General features: G+C 43.3%; 1 protein-coding gene across 1 annotated transcript in view; it reads right to left on the bottom strand.

Moving 5' to 3' along the window:
- Positions 1–17,136, bottom strand: part of cacna1sa (calcium channel, voltage-dependent, L type, alpha 1S subunit, a) — a 151,992-nt gene that overhangs the window by 99,693 nt on the left and 35,163 nt on the right. The window contains exons 3-9 of the mRNA XM_084316714.1: positions 16,175–16,314; positions 9,964–10,109; positions 3,236–3,388; positions 2,489–2,694; positions 1,612–1,715; positions 860–1,005; positions 287–368 (exon numbers count right to left, since the gene is read on the bottom strand). Of these exons, the coding sequence (XP_084172840.1) occupies positions 287–368; positions 860–1,005; positions 1,612–1,715; positions 2,489–2,694; positions 3,236–3,388; positions 9,964–10,109; positions 16,175–16,314 (977 nt within the window). The remainder of the gene's footprint in view (positions 1–286; positions 369–859; positions 1,006–1,611; positions 1,716–2,488; positions 2,695–3,235; positions 3,389–9,963; positions 10,110–16,174; positions 16,315–17,136) is intronic.

Below are 17,136 nucleotides of genomic sequence, written 5' to 3'. Positions count from 1 at the left end.
TGCATGGTTGCCTCCGCCGTCGGTGTGTGAACGTGTGAGTGAATGGGTAAAATGTGAGGAACAAATTGTAAAGCGCTTTGGATAAAAGCGCTATATATAAAAAAGAGCAGCCATTTACCATCACCGTAATCTAAAAAAATCTAAAAAAGAAGGTGCAGCAACAAGACGTTTCCTGGCATTAAAATAAAAACATGACTTATTTCTAAAAAAGAAGCCTAACTTTAACTTCCATTTCTGCCATATACAGTCTATAGAAGCTATAGTGTGTCACCAGAGAAGTACTGACTAGTAGTAGATGATGCGCTGCATGGTGTCCATCTTACTGACACTCCCTGTCTCTGAGCCTCCGTCCTCCAGGGGGAGGAGACCTGAGGAACACGCACGCACACGCACACACACGCACGCACACGCACACACACACACACACACACACACACACACACACACACACACATTAGATGCATCACAGTAGGAATGGAACCCCTAACCCTGGCAGTGTTAGTGCCTTGCTCTACCCAATGAGCTACACAGAACCTCCACCAAATGTAAGAAATAGATGTTGTATTCTATTCTTTTTTCTATTCGATTATTTTATTTGCTATTCTATTCTGTTTCATTTGTTTATATTCTTCTCTATTCTATTCTAGATTGTATATATTGTCTAGGTGAGGATAACCTTGTCCCTCCTGGTCCATGACTTTAGCCTGTGTGATCCATTCCATGTAGCCCTTCAGGTTCTCACATTCTATTCTATTCTATTCTATTCTATTCTATTCTATTCTATTCTATTCTATTCTATTCTATTCTATTCTATTCTATTCTATTCTATTCTATTCTATTCTATTCTATTGAGTGTTACCTTGTCCTTCCTGGTCATTATCCATGACTTCCGCCTGAGTGATCCATTCCATGTAGCCCTTCAGGTCCTCATCCAGCTGCTGGGTCTCCCTCAGCTTCGTGAACTCTCCGCGAGACTTGGCCTTCTCTCGCTCCTTAGTGAACTCACTGGAGGGCAGGGAGAGATGGAGGTGATCAGAGGCAATGTGAAGAAGGGAAACAAGAGCAGAGATAGAGAGAAATGAAGAGAGGAAGAGGGAGAAGTGTGCATGGGAGATTACAGGAATGTAGATTGTGACAGTGGATAATAATTCACCTCCCATGCCTTATTGTTTGCTTATTGGGTTGGTACTATAGGAGGTGAAAGCACCCATTCTGTGCAATGTAATAACTTTGCTATTAAAAACACCACTAGAATAGCTGAAATAATCAAGGCAATAGGCAGAACACAAACTATCGTAATTAGAAACTGACACCAGTGGATTAACCGATTCCAATAGCTGTTTATTGTGTTTTGAATTGAGTGAATATCTGCACAATCACATGCATTTAAACCACAAATACAGAAACCAATGGTACAACAACAGCATGAGTCAGGCAGTTGTTGTAATTTTACTTAATACTTTAATTTTTATTTTACTTTACTTGTAATAATACTTTAATTTCCCCAATGAAATTCTCAACGGAACCCAGCCTTGTTTTTGGTTTACATAAGATGGCTTCCAGTTCAATAAAGGGAATGGAAAAGTCAAAAGGAAGAGAGTGAGTCCCTACCCACTGAGCACGCCCAGAACCAGGTTGAGAACGAAAAATGAGCCAACCAGGATCAGCGTGGTAAAATAAATCCATGTCCACTCCATCCCTATGGCATCATTCACCTGAGGGACAGTCAGATTACACACAGAACAAGATCAGATCAGATCAGAGTGTATTACACACAGAACAAGATCAGACAGACAGACAGACAGACAGACAGACAGACAGACAGACAGACAGACAGACAGACAGACAGACAGACAGACAGACAGACAGACAGACAGACAGACAGACAGACAGACAGACAGACAGACATATAATAGTCTGTATTACACACAGAACAAAATCAGACCAGATAGATAGATCAGAGTTTATTCCACATAGAACAAGATCAGATCAGATAAAGCCCACCTTTAAATATCTTTAGCTCATCTAACCCCTTAGGCCCTTAGTTCATTAGCTGACTTTCACAGGCTCTATCACACTCAGTTTTTAATTGAGCTAGATGACTAGATGACCTAAGCAATCCAGGTACCAACCATGTCATGCTAGGTTGTCTGGAAGGAAGCTAAATAATGCTCCAATCTAGGCTACATTTTGGCAAGGCAAAGGTCCCTTGACCTCTCACTTTAAGATAACTGAATGAAAATGTGTTCTATGGATACCCACGACTCTTCCCTTTACAGACATGCTCATTTTATGCTAATCTCGCGCAGTTTTGGGCCAAAAGCATTCAGTTTCTGCATGCAGTACAAAAACAAAGTTTCCTTTCCCATCTTGTACTGTCCTTGTTAAATATTATAACATATAGCAACCATATGGTACCATTGTACATCAAATGTAAATTGTAAAATGTAAATACATGAATGCGTCCAAAATATGAACAGTCCCTCACCCAGTAGAGGACGTCGGTCCAGCCCTGCGTGGTGATACACTGGTAGACCGTTAGCATGGCAAAGCCCAGGTTATCAAAGTGGGTGATTCCGTGGTTGGGACCGGGCCAGCCGATTCGACATTCCGTACCGTTGATGGTACAACGACGCCCATTTCCCGCCTGGGCACACGGAGAAGGCTTCTCATGCTCTAGCGTTGCAATGATGTCTACAGGACAGCAGAGGACAGAATGAAGCCCAGGTAGGTGAGGAGTGTGTCAGTCTGTGTGTGTTTGTTTGTGAAAGTGCTGGACATACAGTCAGGTGAAGACTTTTTGGGGAACTAAGGACATTTCAGGTCGTCCTAACTTTGAAAGGGGGACTTTTTAAAGTTAGGGGTAGGTTCAAGCTAGGACTGTCTTGTATTAAAGAAACACGCCAACATTATGGGAAATGTGCTAACTTCTTCTTGTCTGAAGAAGATGGAGAAGATCTCTCTGGAGAAGATGGTAAGTGCCTTTCCCATAATGTTGGCATATTCCTTTAAAACTAACGTAAGGTTGACATGTTGTGGCAAGGGTTACGTTTAGGGTTGCTGTTTAGGAAATTAATATGAGTCAATAGAAGATCCTCTCTCCAGATGCAGTAATAGTGTGTGTGGGCCTGCGTACCACTAATAGTCCACACATACCAGTGGTGTTTTTGTATCTGTATGCATGTAACTTACATGATGTGTGCCTGTATATCAGAGTGTATGTTTTGCTGCCTACTTGTGCCAGTGTAGTAGCAGGTCTTGTGCATCTTGCACTTGAAGAGCTCCAGGCCCATGATGGAGTAGATGGTGACCATAAAGAAAACCAGCAGGGCGATGTGGAACAGAGGCAGCATGGACTTCAGGATAGAGTTCATCACCACCTGTAGGCCTGGAGGAGAACAGCATCATGCAAGCTAAGACATTCTGGAAAACACATTTTTGTATTGTAAATTTGGATTGTATGTGGGGCAAAAAAACGTTTGTTATGGCCTTCGATGTATTGTATAACCTAACTGTTTACCAACACCCATATTTGAAGGTGCTATACATAAAATTGTTTTGTTACAGTATCTATCTATCTACATTTGACTAATCTTTTTTTCTTTTTATATAATACATCCAGAGATTTTAGGTGCAGCATGGTCAAGTGCATTCCACATGCAGCAAATGGTCTAAAATTAATGTTGCGTGTAGCCCCTCCCTACTTCCCATCTCCCCACGTGGAATGCACCTGATTGGATAATGACATGCTGGTACTCTAGTGCGACATCTAGCGGCTGAATGTTTAATAATACTTTTATTTATATAGTACTTCTCCAAGCAAAAGTGCCAAACAGCAAACAAATAAAGCAAACTTGGTATGATTTTCCCCATCCCCCAGATATGATCATCATGTTTACTTCAGAACTGTTTGACAGAAGACATGTGCACAGCCTGTAGGCCCCACCTGAATATTTATGGCAATTTCCATTTGACTTAGGTGACTCATTCTAATGTGGCATACACCCAGTAGACCTACTTTACTGATACTGAATACTGAAAACAGATTTCAAGGGTATATGTAGGAATTGAAGTGGTAGAACGCCCTGAATAATGTTAAATGTGATAAAAGAAATTATGTGTTCCATCAAAATGGTGCATTTATATAGCACTTTTATCCAAAGCGCTTTACAATTTGTTCCTCACATTTTACCCATTCACTCACACACAGCAGAGGCAACATGCAAGGTGCTAATCTGCTCATCAGGAGCAGTTAAGGGTTAAGTGTCTTGCTCAAGGACACTTTGACACGCTGCCTGAGAGGAGCGGGAATCAAACTGGGAGCCTTCGGATTACCAGATGACTGCTCTACCCCCTGAACCACTGTTGCCCACTTATCACCTTGCTTATCTTAGCTATGCCAACATCTTGTTCGAGACAGTCACTATTACAGTAACACAGTCTTAAAGGAACATGCCCACATTCCACGATGGCGCGGCCGAGGTCAGTTGGCGTTGGTTTTACTCCGCAAAGATTGTGCGCACTTTTAGTTATTATGTTTATTGTTAATACTTTTTTTTATAAAAACCACGCTGGCATGGACGTTGTACTTCCAGGCACTCATGGACTTAAACTCCGGACTGGAAGCAGAGTTTAATGACTCTTTTTGCCAAGCTTGGCCATCAGAGCTCAGACGGGACAAGGACAAAGACAAAGAGGACAATAGAAAAGGCAGCAGGATCAAGAGGAAGCACAGAGGACGGAGAAGTGGAATCAGAATAAGGCTAAAAAGTTCTGCTTACCGGCCGGCGATCCCATCGATTCTGTTGGCAAATGTACGTTTGCTGGAGAATAAGATGGACGATCTCCGTGCACGGATTAGATTCCAACGAGATGCGAGGGACTGCAACATCCTATGCTTTACGGAGACATGGTTGAAGCCAGCAACACCGGATCAAAACATCATCCCACCGGATTCCTTCTCTGTCTTCCGAGCTGACCAAACTGAAGAGTCAGGAAAGTCCGTTGGTGGAGGGGTTTGCTTCCTCACTAACAACGGCTGGTGCAGTCCCAAGGAGGTGAAGATTCTTTCCCGCTCCTGCTCGCCGGACCTTGAACATTTGTCCATCCTTTGTCGCCCGTTCTATCTCCCCCGGGAATTCACAGCCATCATAACAACTGCAGTTTACATTCCACCGCAAGCCGACACCACCAGAGCTCTGGCCGACCTACAGGACCATTTGAATCAACACCAAAACAGACATCCGGACGCGGCTATGATAGTAGCCGGTGACTTCAACAAGGCTAACTTGAAAAAAGTTATGCCAAACTTTTTCCAACATATCAAATGCACAACTAGGGGGGGGGGGGCACGTTGGATCACTGCTACACCCCTTTCAAACAGGGCTATAATGCAGTACCAGCACCTCCGCTAGGTAAATCAGATCACAACGCCATATTTCTTTTACCAAGCTACAAACAACGAGCCCGAGAGGCTGTTGTGTCTCGAGAGGTGAAGCAGTGGTTCGAGAGCTCATAGGCCACGCTACAGGACGCACTGGGGGATGATACAGTCGAGCTCCAGTGACGTCAATGATTATGCTGATGTTGTTGTTAGCTTTATAGCAACATTAGCTGACGGTATTGTCCCCACAAAGAAGGTGCGGGTTTTCCCAAACCAGAAACTGTGGGTGGACAATTACATCCGAGTGGCCCTGAATGCTCGTACCGCTGCTTACAACTCGGGCCGAGCATCGGGAAGTATGGAAGAGTATAAGGTAGCAGCCTATATGAGGTGCGGGCTGCTAAACGGCGATATGCGAACAAGATGGAGACACAGATGGCACAGAACGACACGAGAGGCTTATGGCGGGGAGTACGAACGATAACTGATTATAAAGTCAGCCCCCCCTCAATAGTGAGTGCCGATGCCTCTCTCGCGGATGAACTAAACTCCTTTTACGCCAGGTTTGGAGCGAGCAGTGGCGACGTTATCTCACCGGCTAATGACGTCACTGACGCGCCGGCTGCCGCGGGAAGGGGGGGCACTCTCTCATTGACAGAACACAGCGTGAGATTAATGTTTAATGGTATAAATACTCGGCGGCTGGCCCAGATGGGATAATAGGACGAATACTTAAGTCCTGTGCAAACCAGCTGGCCCCAGTATTTACATCCATATTCAATATATCTCTGGCTGAATCCGTGGTCCCTGCCTGCTTCAAAATGTCAACCATAATCCTGGTGCCAAAAAAGTCTACTCCAACAAGCCTTAATGACTACAGACTGGTGGCACTCACCTCTGTGGTCATGAAATGCTTGAATGAAAGGCTGGTCAAGGATTACATCTGTGCCTCCCTCCCTAGAAACATGGACCCACTGCAATTTGCATACAGGGCAAACAGGTCCACTGACGATGCGGTCTCCCAAGTACTGCACAACACACTATGTGAGATTGCTGTTCATTGACTATAGTTCAGCTTTCAACACCATAGTCCCCACCAGACTGGTTGACAAGCTGATCGATCTGGGTCTGAGCTCTGCCATGACGCTTGGATCCTGGACTTTCTAAGTGACAGGCCCCAGGCGGTCAGGGTGGGGGGTCATACCTCCAGCAAAATCACCCTGAGTATCGGGTCCCCCCAGGGCTGCGTTCTGAGCCCCCTGCTGTACTCACTGTACACACATGACTGTGTGGCCAGGTTTAGCTCCAACTCCATAGTGAAGGTTGCGGACGACACAGTGGTGGTGGGGCTGATCTCTAACGATGATGAGAAGGCCTATCGGGAGGAGGTTGATGAACTGGCACGCTGGTGCCGGGACAACAGCCTACTCCTGAACATTGGTAAAACCAAAGAGCTGATCGTGGATTTTAGGAGAATACAGCAGGGGACACACACGCCGTTGTGGATAAACAGGGCTATCGTGGACAGGGTGAGCAGTTTCAAGTACCTGGGAGTCCACATCACAGAGGACCTGATATGGTCTAGACACATAGATTCTGTGGTGAAAAAGGCGAAACAGCGCCTCTATCACCTGAGACAGCTAAGGAAGTTCAGAGTATCGGGGAAGATACTCCACTCCTTCTACTCCGGTGCTGTAGAGAGCATTCTGACTGGAAACATCACTGCCTGGTTTGGAAACAGCACGGCACAGGACAGGAAGGCACTCCAGAGAGTGGTGCGCTCAGCTGAGCGTACTACGGGTATTGCACTACCACCCCTGCAGGACTTATATAACAGGAGGTGCAAATCCAGAGCCTGCAGAATTATGAAAAACCCTCACCACCCCAACAACAGCCTGTTTAAGCTGCTGCGGTCAGGCAAGCGCCTACGGTCACATGCTGCAAGAACAGAGAGACTCCGACTCAGCTTCTTCCCCCAGGCCATCAGAACACTGAACACTGAACTCTCCACTCACAAATACACATGAGCACACACAGACAGACAGACAGACAGACAGACAGACAGACAGACAGACACACACACACACACACACACACACACACACACACACACACACACACACACACACACACACACACACACACACACACACACACACACACACACACACACACACACACACACACACACACACACACACACACACACACACACACACACACACACACTCATGCGGCAACCGCTAAAATCACTTTAAACAAAATGTCACTTTAAAAAATAGAATCTTCGAAACACTTTAAAAGAAGAAGGTACTGTATAGTTTAGATAAATTAAGAGTTAACATTGTAAATTGTATATTGCATAGTAGTGTATATAAGAACCAGTTTCTCAGGAACCTAGCATGTCTTTTTTTTACCATGCATATCTTGTGTCTTATCTATTATATTTTTTCGATGCCTATTTTATTCTATATAATAATAATAATAATAATAATAATAATAATAATAATAATAATAATAATAATAATAATAATAATAATAATAATAATAATAATAATAATAATACACTTTATTTGTATAGCATACTAACTGAATTGTATGCAGCCCACAGTGCTTCACAGCAGTATAATAGACATGCATGGACATAAAATAGACATAGGCATAACATGTGTATAGAATTTACAAAATAAAAGCAATGCATAAAGTTAAATGCATTAGCTGTATGCTCTGTCACTTCGACACCACATACGCTCAGACACCAGTCACAAATGAGAAGTGCCTCTATAGCCTTCCCACACCCACACCTGTGCAGCTTTATTACTCCATCAGTATCACTCTTCTGTTCTCTTCCCCTTCTGATTTGTATCAGACATAAGAGACAGAATAACTCCATGTAATAAATCCCTGCAGCCTTCTGAGAGGTGAAGTGTATCTGCTACCAATCCTAAGAAAACGTCTTATTTGACACGAAATACACTTTCCAACTATTCCAAATGTTGTGACTTGTGTATATTTACCACAGAAATAACAAAGTAATGGATTCGCCTGTTCGAATCCAGCTCACAGCTCCGGGGTTGTCACCAGCTTGGCTGGCCGTTCACACTAATACAATTGGCAGTATTAGAGGGTGGGAGAAGCTGGCGGGGTGGGTCCGGGTCGTTGTAAACAGCGACTCCTACAGTTCGGTCGGGGCGCCTGCTAAGCGCGGATAGGATCTAAGTGGGATAGTGTGATCCTTCCACACGCGCTACGCCCTCTCAGTGAGAATCCGCGCTGCCAGGTGAAAAGAAGCGGTTGATTGGCTGGACGTGTGTCGGAGGAAGCACGTGGTAGCCTCCACTCTCCCAGACCGACTGTGGGGGGTAAGTGCGCAGCGACCAGGAAGGGGATTGGGAATTGGCATAACGACTAACATTGGGATGGGAGAAAATCGGAGGAAAAAGGAGGGGGAAAAAGATACAAAAAAAAAAAAAGAAAAAAAAATAACAAAGTAAAATGAGACATTGTAATTTTCGAAGCAGATACATAGTCTGAATAATTTTCTTGACAAACAACCATCGGCTGTGTGCAGTGATTGCCACAGCACCTCTAAAGCACTTCTGTCAACAAAACCAATGTGACTAGCTAACCTACAGAAGAATGATCATCATGGACGACTTTGTAAGAGACCAAGATCCAGAACCTTATCTATTTTAACCAGAATTTACACAGGAGAAACTACATGTTCTGGACACGGAGCGGGCAAGAAGGGAGGCTGAGGTGGTCAAACAGGCTGAGGCTCTTATTTCTACATGTGGTAAATACACAAGTCACAACAAGTAAATAAGACAGTTATTTTTGTTACGATTCTGGTTCCTGACTACGGTTGGGAACCACCCACCTTCTCTGTCATCTGTCACCTGACTGCTGTCACTTGTTTTTCCCTGTCATTTAGTGCTGTCACTTAGGGGTTGGCTTCTGATTGGCTGTCACAGGGGTGTGTGTGGAATGTTGGTATTTGGTGGCTATTTAACATTCCTTTCCTCTGCTTGTCATTCGTCAGGTCTTCACTATAGGCGTTCGGAGATAACACGGCCGGTTCCAGTTCTGGACCACCACTAAGCTCCATTATCTATTCTCTCGTTCCTTTGCCTTTGGCATAGTATCCTAGTATTACTCTTTGTGTTCTTTACTATTAAAGTCGAACCTGTTCAAGAGTATACCTTCTCCGTCTCTGTGATTGCCTACAACAATTGGAACTCACCTACCTCCATCCTGACATATTTTGTTATTTTGTTATTTTGATGGTAGGCTAATGGTCCATATCCATTTCCAGTCATTGTGCTAAGCTAGCTAGTGTGCTGCAGGTCTCGGTATTGCTCGCACAGAGATGAGAAGGGTACCTATCTTCTTGGGGAAGACGGAAAATAAGCGAATTTCTTAATAAGTTGCCGTGTTCCTCTGAAGCAAATAAGCACATGCCAGTAAAAAACGAATTAACTGTAACTTCATCTTGATGAAACCATCCGTAACAAATAATTTCTGCAACAAACTTTTGGTCAGTTCGCATTTCATACAGTACACAGGGTGAGGTTTCTTACTGGGCACTCCAGAGACCAGTCGAAGGGGCCGGAGGACCCTGAATGCTCTGAGGGCCTTCATGTCAAAGCCTCCACCTCCTTTCTCTCCCACCGGCGCCTCCACCCCACTCAAGTGGTCGATAGCCTCCACAATTACAGTGAACAGGCTGGGGGAGAGAGAGAGAGAGAGAGAGAGAGAGAGAGAGAGAGAGAGAGAGAGAGAGAGAGAGAGAGAGTAAAGGGGGAAACATATTAGGAGTGACTGAATTGCCCCTCTAAAAACTAAAAACGTACAACAGGGCTCTATGGAGAAACCATGGCACTCCCCTGACTAAAAGTAGTTTAAAATGAAAATGGATGTAATTTAAATTGATGCTTGCGCACATTCACAAAGGGATTGCGCTGTTTTTGTGTGTGTGTGGAAATAGCCCCAAAACAAACCTTGCTAATCACAAAGCACTAGCAAAGGGTGAAATACCGTGCTAACTGCGTTGCCATCATCACTGTGTCTCTGTGCGTCTGTGCTATTTGTGGGTATTTAAGGATAATATGGGCGATTATATGAGGTGTATGAGGTACTAGATGAGGTTGAGGTATGAGGTTCCGCGGGGGAAATTGTGAAAGTGTGGGTGATGCCTTTGCACCACCGGCCAACGGGAGAGGATCTTCCAGCCGATTACGACAACCTCGACAAACGGTTCAAAATAAAAAAAGGGGGCGGGACTTAATCATAGAGGGCGGGGCAAACATAGATGAATGAAAGTAGATATACCTACTGAGTACAATGGTGCAACCCGCAAGTCTCTACGACAAACGGTAAAAAATATACACAAAAGGGGGCGAGGCCTAATGTTAGGGGGCGTGGTCAACATAGACAAATGAAAGAGGGTATCCCTACTGAGTAGAATGGCACAACCCGCAAGTCTCTACGACAAACGGTTCAAAAAAATACACAAAGGGGGAGGGGCCTACGGATAGGGGCGTGGTCAACATAGACCAATGAAAGAGGATATCCCAGTGGGACACTAATTGACACGGCTGTGAGGGATTCCCTCGTCAGCGAACTACTACTTCAGCCCACGGATCCTGCTCTACCCTCGTCGCAGTGTTAACCTAACTTCCTAGGTACGACAACGAACCCTAGCCTTGCTACTCTATCCTTGTTGAAATACCTTGTCCTAATCTTGTTCTCTCTGTGCCCAGGACCACCGCTCCGGTACACCTCCCACCTGGACGCCCCGTGCTGCACAAGGAGTGCACCTGCTCTCGTCCATTGCACATTCTTGTACCTGTTGCACATTCTGATGTTGTAAACCTGTCTGCTTGGGGGTAAACATTAAAGCCAACCTAAAACGCTCCATTCTCTCTCCTCCTGTGTTTTGCTATTGGGCTACCCCTGCCCTAACAATGGCACAACCCTCAAGTCTCCACGACACACGGTTCAAAATATAGAAAAGGGGGAGGAGCCTATGAATATGGGTGTGGTCAACATAGACCAATGAAAGAGTATATCCCCACTGAGTCCAATGGCACCACCCGCAAGTCTCTACGGCAAACGGTTCACGAGATATGAGATGGGTTATGGGCTTCAGAATGGGGACGTGGCTTCAGAAGGGGACTTCTACATTCATAAACCAATGAATGTAGAAGTCTGTACTGAGTTGATTGACACCTCCCATAAGCCTGTCTGTGTGTCTGTGTGTGTGTGTGTGTGTGTGTGTGTGTGTGTGTGTGTGTGTGTGTGTGTGTGTGTGTGTGTGTGTGTGTGTGTGTGTGTGTGTGTGTCTGTGTCTGGTTTTCCCTCTGAAAGTGTAAGAGGCTCTTTCATGTGCCTGTCCCTTTAACACATCCACCGCCAATCACGTTGTACGACGGGTTTCAAGGTCATGCGAATTCCGCCAATCCACGGCGTACAACGTTATTGAGATCATATTTAATTTTTTCGCCATGGTATTCATAATTCCCTCACCCAGCCTCGGCTGAGACAGTGGGACTCGGCACAACCGTGCAACGCTTCAATATCGCCGCCTGGTGTATGATCAGGCGAGTTACAACCGGAAATGGATCTCTGGTGATCTCCGTGCATCTGGGAATTCCCTCCGGCAGTCACATATTGTTGCGGGACTCTAGACACACATCCGTGTATATGGATCGCTGCCATAACTCAATAATCGATATGATTTGGGCGTTTATTGCGCCATACAAACCGGAAATGGATCTAGTCGATCGACGTCAAATAAGTGGATCTTTTTCCTCCAGTCACATTGGCGAACGGTAAGGGGACAGTAACGTTACTTTCAGCGTGATTGTTTATTATTATTAATGCAAACCGCTCTGATCAATATATCACCCATACTACATAAAGCATTTACTGACGATCACGGAATTATAAACGACCCCCGCCCCCTTTCATCCGCGCATGATGAGTCATAACGTTTAGGATCGTATTCAGTTGGATTTTCTAATATAGCGTGGATCGCGAATAAACTGCAATCAATAATCTATATTATGCGTTTAGGCCTATAACTAGCGTTCTAGGAATTACTGCAGAAAACGATAAAAACATACTTATATTCTAGACGGTATTTTCGTATAAATATATGAATGAAAAAGTATAACGTTCCTACATCCTGAACGATAGCTAATCAATGTTGAATGGGCCATAGTAATGTCAATTTAGCAATACAATTTAAAAAGTTATAGCCCTGCAAAGAAGGTGAACATCTCCATAGGCTTAGACTGGTGGCAGTGATCATACATTGATGGATATAAGCGTGGCAGTTAATGTGTTAAGTGAAAGCGTTTGTTTTTTGTATGTACATGCACACTGCATGGCTTAATTGATTCAAATCTTAACTGACACAAATCCATCCTCCAATGCATTTCAATGAGGCTGCGCTTCTGTCACTCTAACAATAATTAAAGCAAAACGATGAGAGATGAAGCTTAGTTTTTTTAATATGAGCACTTCAGGAAGTTCATGAAGGGTTATCTGCGATAATGTGTAATTCCGTTGACAATTGTGGCCCATGTTGCGATCAGAAGAAAAGGGAAGGAACGGTGAAATCACAGATTTTAGCTAGAGTGGAGAGTCCATAGAGTGTATGTGGAGTGTGACTGTCAAAGAAATTGCCATAAATTGAGATAGAAATGTCCAATTCATTTATTTTTCTTTTATGAGTGAGGGCACAGTCGTGGCATCGTTTTGATGTGATATTTTTTTTTATCCACTTTTTCTCCCATTTTTCTATTTTTTCTCCCATCCCAATTTTCATATCGTCCAATTCAACCCTCCCCTGTCTTAGAACGTTGTTTCGTGCCTCCCACAAGCCGGCTGCAATGTGAACTAAGTCATACATAGCACGAGTCCCCTCCGATACTCGAGGTAACAGCCGTCGCATCTTTTCACCTGCAAGGCTCGATCTTTCAGCATCGAGGGTCTGGGCTTTGGAGGGGCTCCGCCCTCGTCGCTTCTTGATTCTACTGCGCAGGCGCACCAACCGACCTGTAGGAGTCGCTGTCCACAACGCCCGATCCCCACCCTTCAGTTTCCCTCCCCGTAATACGGCCAATGTGTATTACTGTGGACGACCAGCTAAACTGAAAGCAATGTGGAGAGCGGGGCTCAAACAGGAGGCATCCTGTTCAAGCCTAGTCTCCAGCATTCGTTGCGAGCGCCTTGCCCACTGTGCAATGTAGCCGCCCGTTTTGATGTGTTATTTTTTTGTCTACGTCCAAATTTTGCAATTTACAAAAGGTGAGGGTAAAACAAAAAAATGCAGCTTCTACAGTCTAGTTTTGAATGTTCTGCCATTCATTCCTATGGAGCTATTTAACTAAATATGAAATACAACTTAATTTCTCACTTTTCTTTCACTGGCACAGTGCCTAACTTCGGCCTAAAGATTCAGCACCATTTTTTTTTGTAATTTTTGGATGACATGAAAAACAAATGCAATGACAAAAGATAGTGACAAAAATAAAGGATGTAATTGTGTCATGAATATACAAATTAAGAAAGCTCTATACATTACGAAATAAACTAAATACAAATGTTTATCTGTTATAGAAACGAAGAGCTATTGATTCCAATTCGCGATCAGAGAATCGAAGCTTCCGTTTTCTGTCTGCCATTGTCCTAGGAGCAAATTGCGCTCAGATGCTCCGCGAGCCAACTGCGCTGCCAGAAACCAGGAGCAAATTGTATGGGCGTGTTTGCGCTAGTATATAATTTGCACAATATCTTTAGTGAATAGGTCCTTATGACGGAGCACATAGCGGGCGCAAATCACACGCAGTTAAGGGTGCTATTAGTCTTTGTGAATTCGCTCTTGACTCTGATGTGGACGAGAAACTCGTCTATGTTTATTTGGTGGAGTGGGCATGTGACCTAATATATGTACTGATACATTGCTATCAAATTGCTATCACACTGGGGAGAAAATTAACAGTGGTTTAGGGCAACATAAATGTCCTGTAAAAAAGGTTAAACATTTGTAAAGACCACATATTGTACAGTATATGTATAATTATTCATATAAAATGTATTGTCACTACAATTGTATTAACTCTTAACATGCAACGACCCACATGTGTGCTTCTATCCCCAGGCCATCAGGATGCTCAATGAACAATGAACAATAACAGACCATCAAATACACCACAGCACACACATCCACACGCACACACTCACTTTAAATAAACAACACACTGTAGCACCCACTTTACCCACTTTAGACACTAACACACTTTATATTTATTGGCATCAATCTCATGCACCTCATTGCACCTCACCACCACAAGGTGGCACCACAAGCTAAGCTATACCTCACCATTTCTACACTGTACTGTATCTGTATTGTATATAGACTGTACATATACTGTGTATATATGTATATTGAACATTTTTGTTTTGTTTACACTTGTTTACGTACTTGACTTTCTATTTTATACTTATATTATACTATTTTATACTATCTTGTTATTTTATCTAGCACACTCTCAGGAGCAAAACAGAAAGAAGCATTTCATGCAAAAGTATTCTCTATTTCTGTATGACAACTAATAAAGAAACTTGAAACTTGAAACTTGAAACATGTGGGCCCTTTTTAGGACGATTTGCCCACCGGCACTTTGGCGACCCCTAGTGGCTCGGGTGTGCATATTTTGTAATACAATATATATATATCGAATTGAAGGCTTATTTGTTGCCTGTCGAAATCCGACAAAATCCGTTGAGCGGTTCTCGAGTTACATGCCGGTATTTGAGGCTTGTGCAAAGTACACGATATTGCGCAAAATACCACTCCCGACTCTTGGGGCTCTAGTTCCGTCAATGATTGTGGAGGTTTGTTTTCCAATGATACCCCACCTGGGGATGTATGAATCAGGGATCTGGTGAAAAACTAACGAATGAATTGAAGTCTATGAGAAAACTCAGTTTTTCTTTTGTACACAGTTTACCAAAATCACTCCTAATCACTCATTTATGAATGGATCTTTATGAAATTTGGACATGTACTACATGAGACTTCAGGCTATGGGTCCATATGGATTTGTAAGCCATACCACCTTCTGGGGAAATACTACCTCTGGACTACTAACTACTACAGAAAAACTTGAGTAACAGGTTTTTCTACAACTCAAGTTCAGACCTATGTTACTCTATTACGTTAGCACTCAAATTGAATTTTCTTTCTGGAATCAGAAACTTCAGAATGTCATCTTTCAAAAGAGACCAGGCTCATGCATGTGCTATAAAAATAAAGTATGTTGTTTTGGTTTGCAAAAAAAGTATGCAGTCCTCAAAAACGAAAACTAAAATGGCCAGGGAGACTCATTGCAGGTTAGTGTTGATGAAATTGCCCCATTAAAGGAACACGCCTACATGCCAAACTATCAGGCTGCAAGTGGATACAGACCACTAGCTTAACACTCCTCTGGGAAGAGGTTTTGGCCAATGGCTAGGCTAGCTGGTCCATATCCCCATCCATTAATTTGTGCTATGCTAGCTGGCAGCCGGATAGCTTTCTACTGAACACACAGAGAGGAAATAGGTATCTTTCTTCTTGTCTTGGAGAAGACGATAAGTGTATTTCCCATAATGTTGGCATGTTACTGAAAAATGCTCCTCATATTGGTTCACATGAGAGAAACATGAGTCTAACAAGGGCGGGGCTTGAGATTTCTCCTCCTCTGAATCACCCTGCTACCTCATAGGTTCCCAACTTACCCCACAGACACACAGACAAAGTCCAATATGTTCCAACAGTTTCGTAAGTAAGCATCGGCGTGGAATAGAAAGCCGTACGATACGATCTTCAGGAAACACTCAATAGAGAAGATGATGAGGAAGATGTACTCCAGGCTTTCCTGTGGGATGACAATAACAAAGGGCTTGTTGGAAATTGTAACTATTACTAAAAAAACTACAGGAGTTATCTTAGCAGAATTATCATATCTTGCATTAAAGGGGCACACCAACATTATGGGAAGTGAGCTTACCGTCTTCTCCAGAGTCAGGCAAGAAGATAGACAATATCCTCTATGTGTGTTCAGTAGAAAGTTATCTGGCTGCAAGCTAGCCTAGCTTAGCACAAATGAATGAAAGCGGATACGGACCACTAGCCTAGCTGTTGACCAAAAACACCTCTCCCAGAGTTTTGGTTCGTATCCGCTTCATTAATTTGTGCTAAGCTAGGCTAGCTTGCAGCCAGATAGCTTTGATATCTATCTTCTTTTCTGACTGTCTGAGAAGACAGTAAGTACATTTCCCATAATGTTGGCATGTCTCTTTAACTTCAATGATGATAACTTTAAGTTTATTTTAAGATAGGTTAAGTCAAATTTTCTTACTGCACTCTGTCATTTTGCTTGCTTGGAGAATTTTTAGATGTTACAACAAATTGTTTCAAGAAATAATTATTAAACACACAAAGAAATTGGAAACACGGTTTTTCAGGAAACATGTAAAATTATCTGCCACAATGGTAAGAACATGTAATTGTATATATCTTGAATCAAGTTTGATGAGTCTGAATATCAGATACAAATCCCTTGCTGCTTGTCTTTATTTTTCTTCTCTTTTTACCCCCAGCCTACACATTTCTTTGTTTCATTGCTTATGGGCCATGTTTATAATAGTCCTCACACATAAAGACTCATTCATGCTTTCTCCCATGGGTTGAGTTCCAA

This window comes from Notolepis coatsorum (genome assembly GCF_963971535.1).
Source record: "Notolepis coatsorum genome assembly, chromosome: 6".
In the NCBI taxonomy this organism is placed as follows: domain Eukaryota; kingdom Metazoa; phylum Chordata; class Actinopteri; order Aulopiformes; family Paralepididae; genus Notolepis; species Notolepis coatsorum.
The sequence above is the reverse complement of the archived record's forward strand: the minus strand, read 5'-3'. Positions and strand labels throughout refer to the sequence as shown.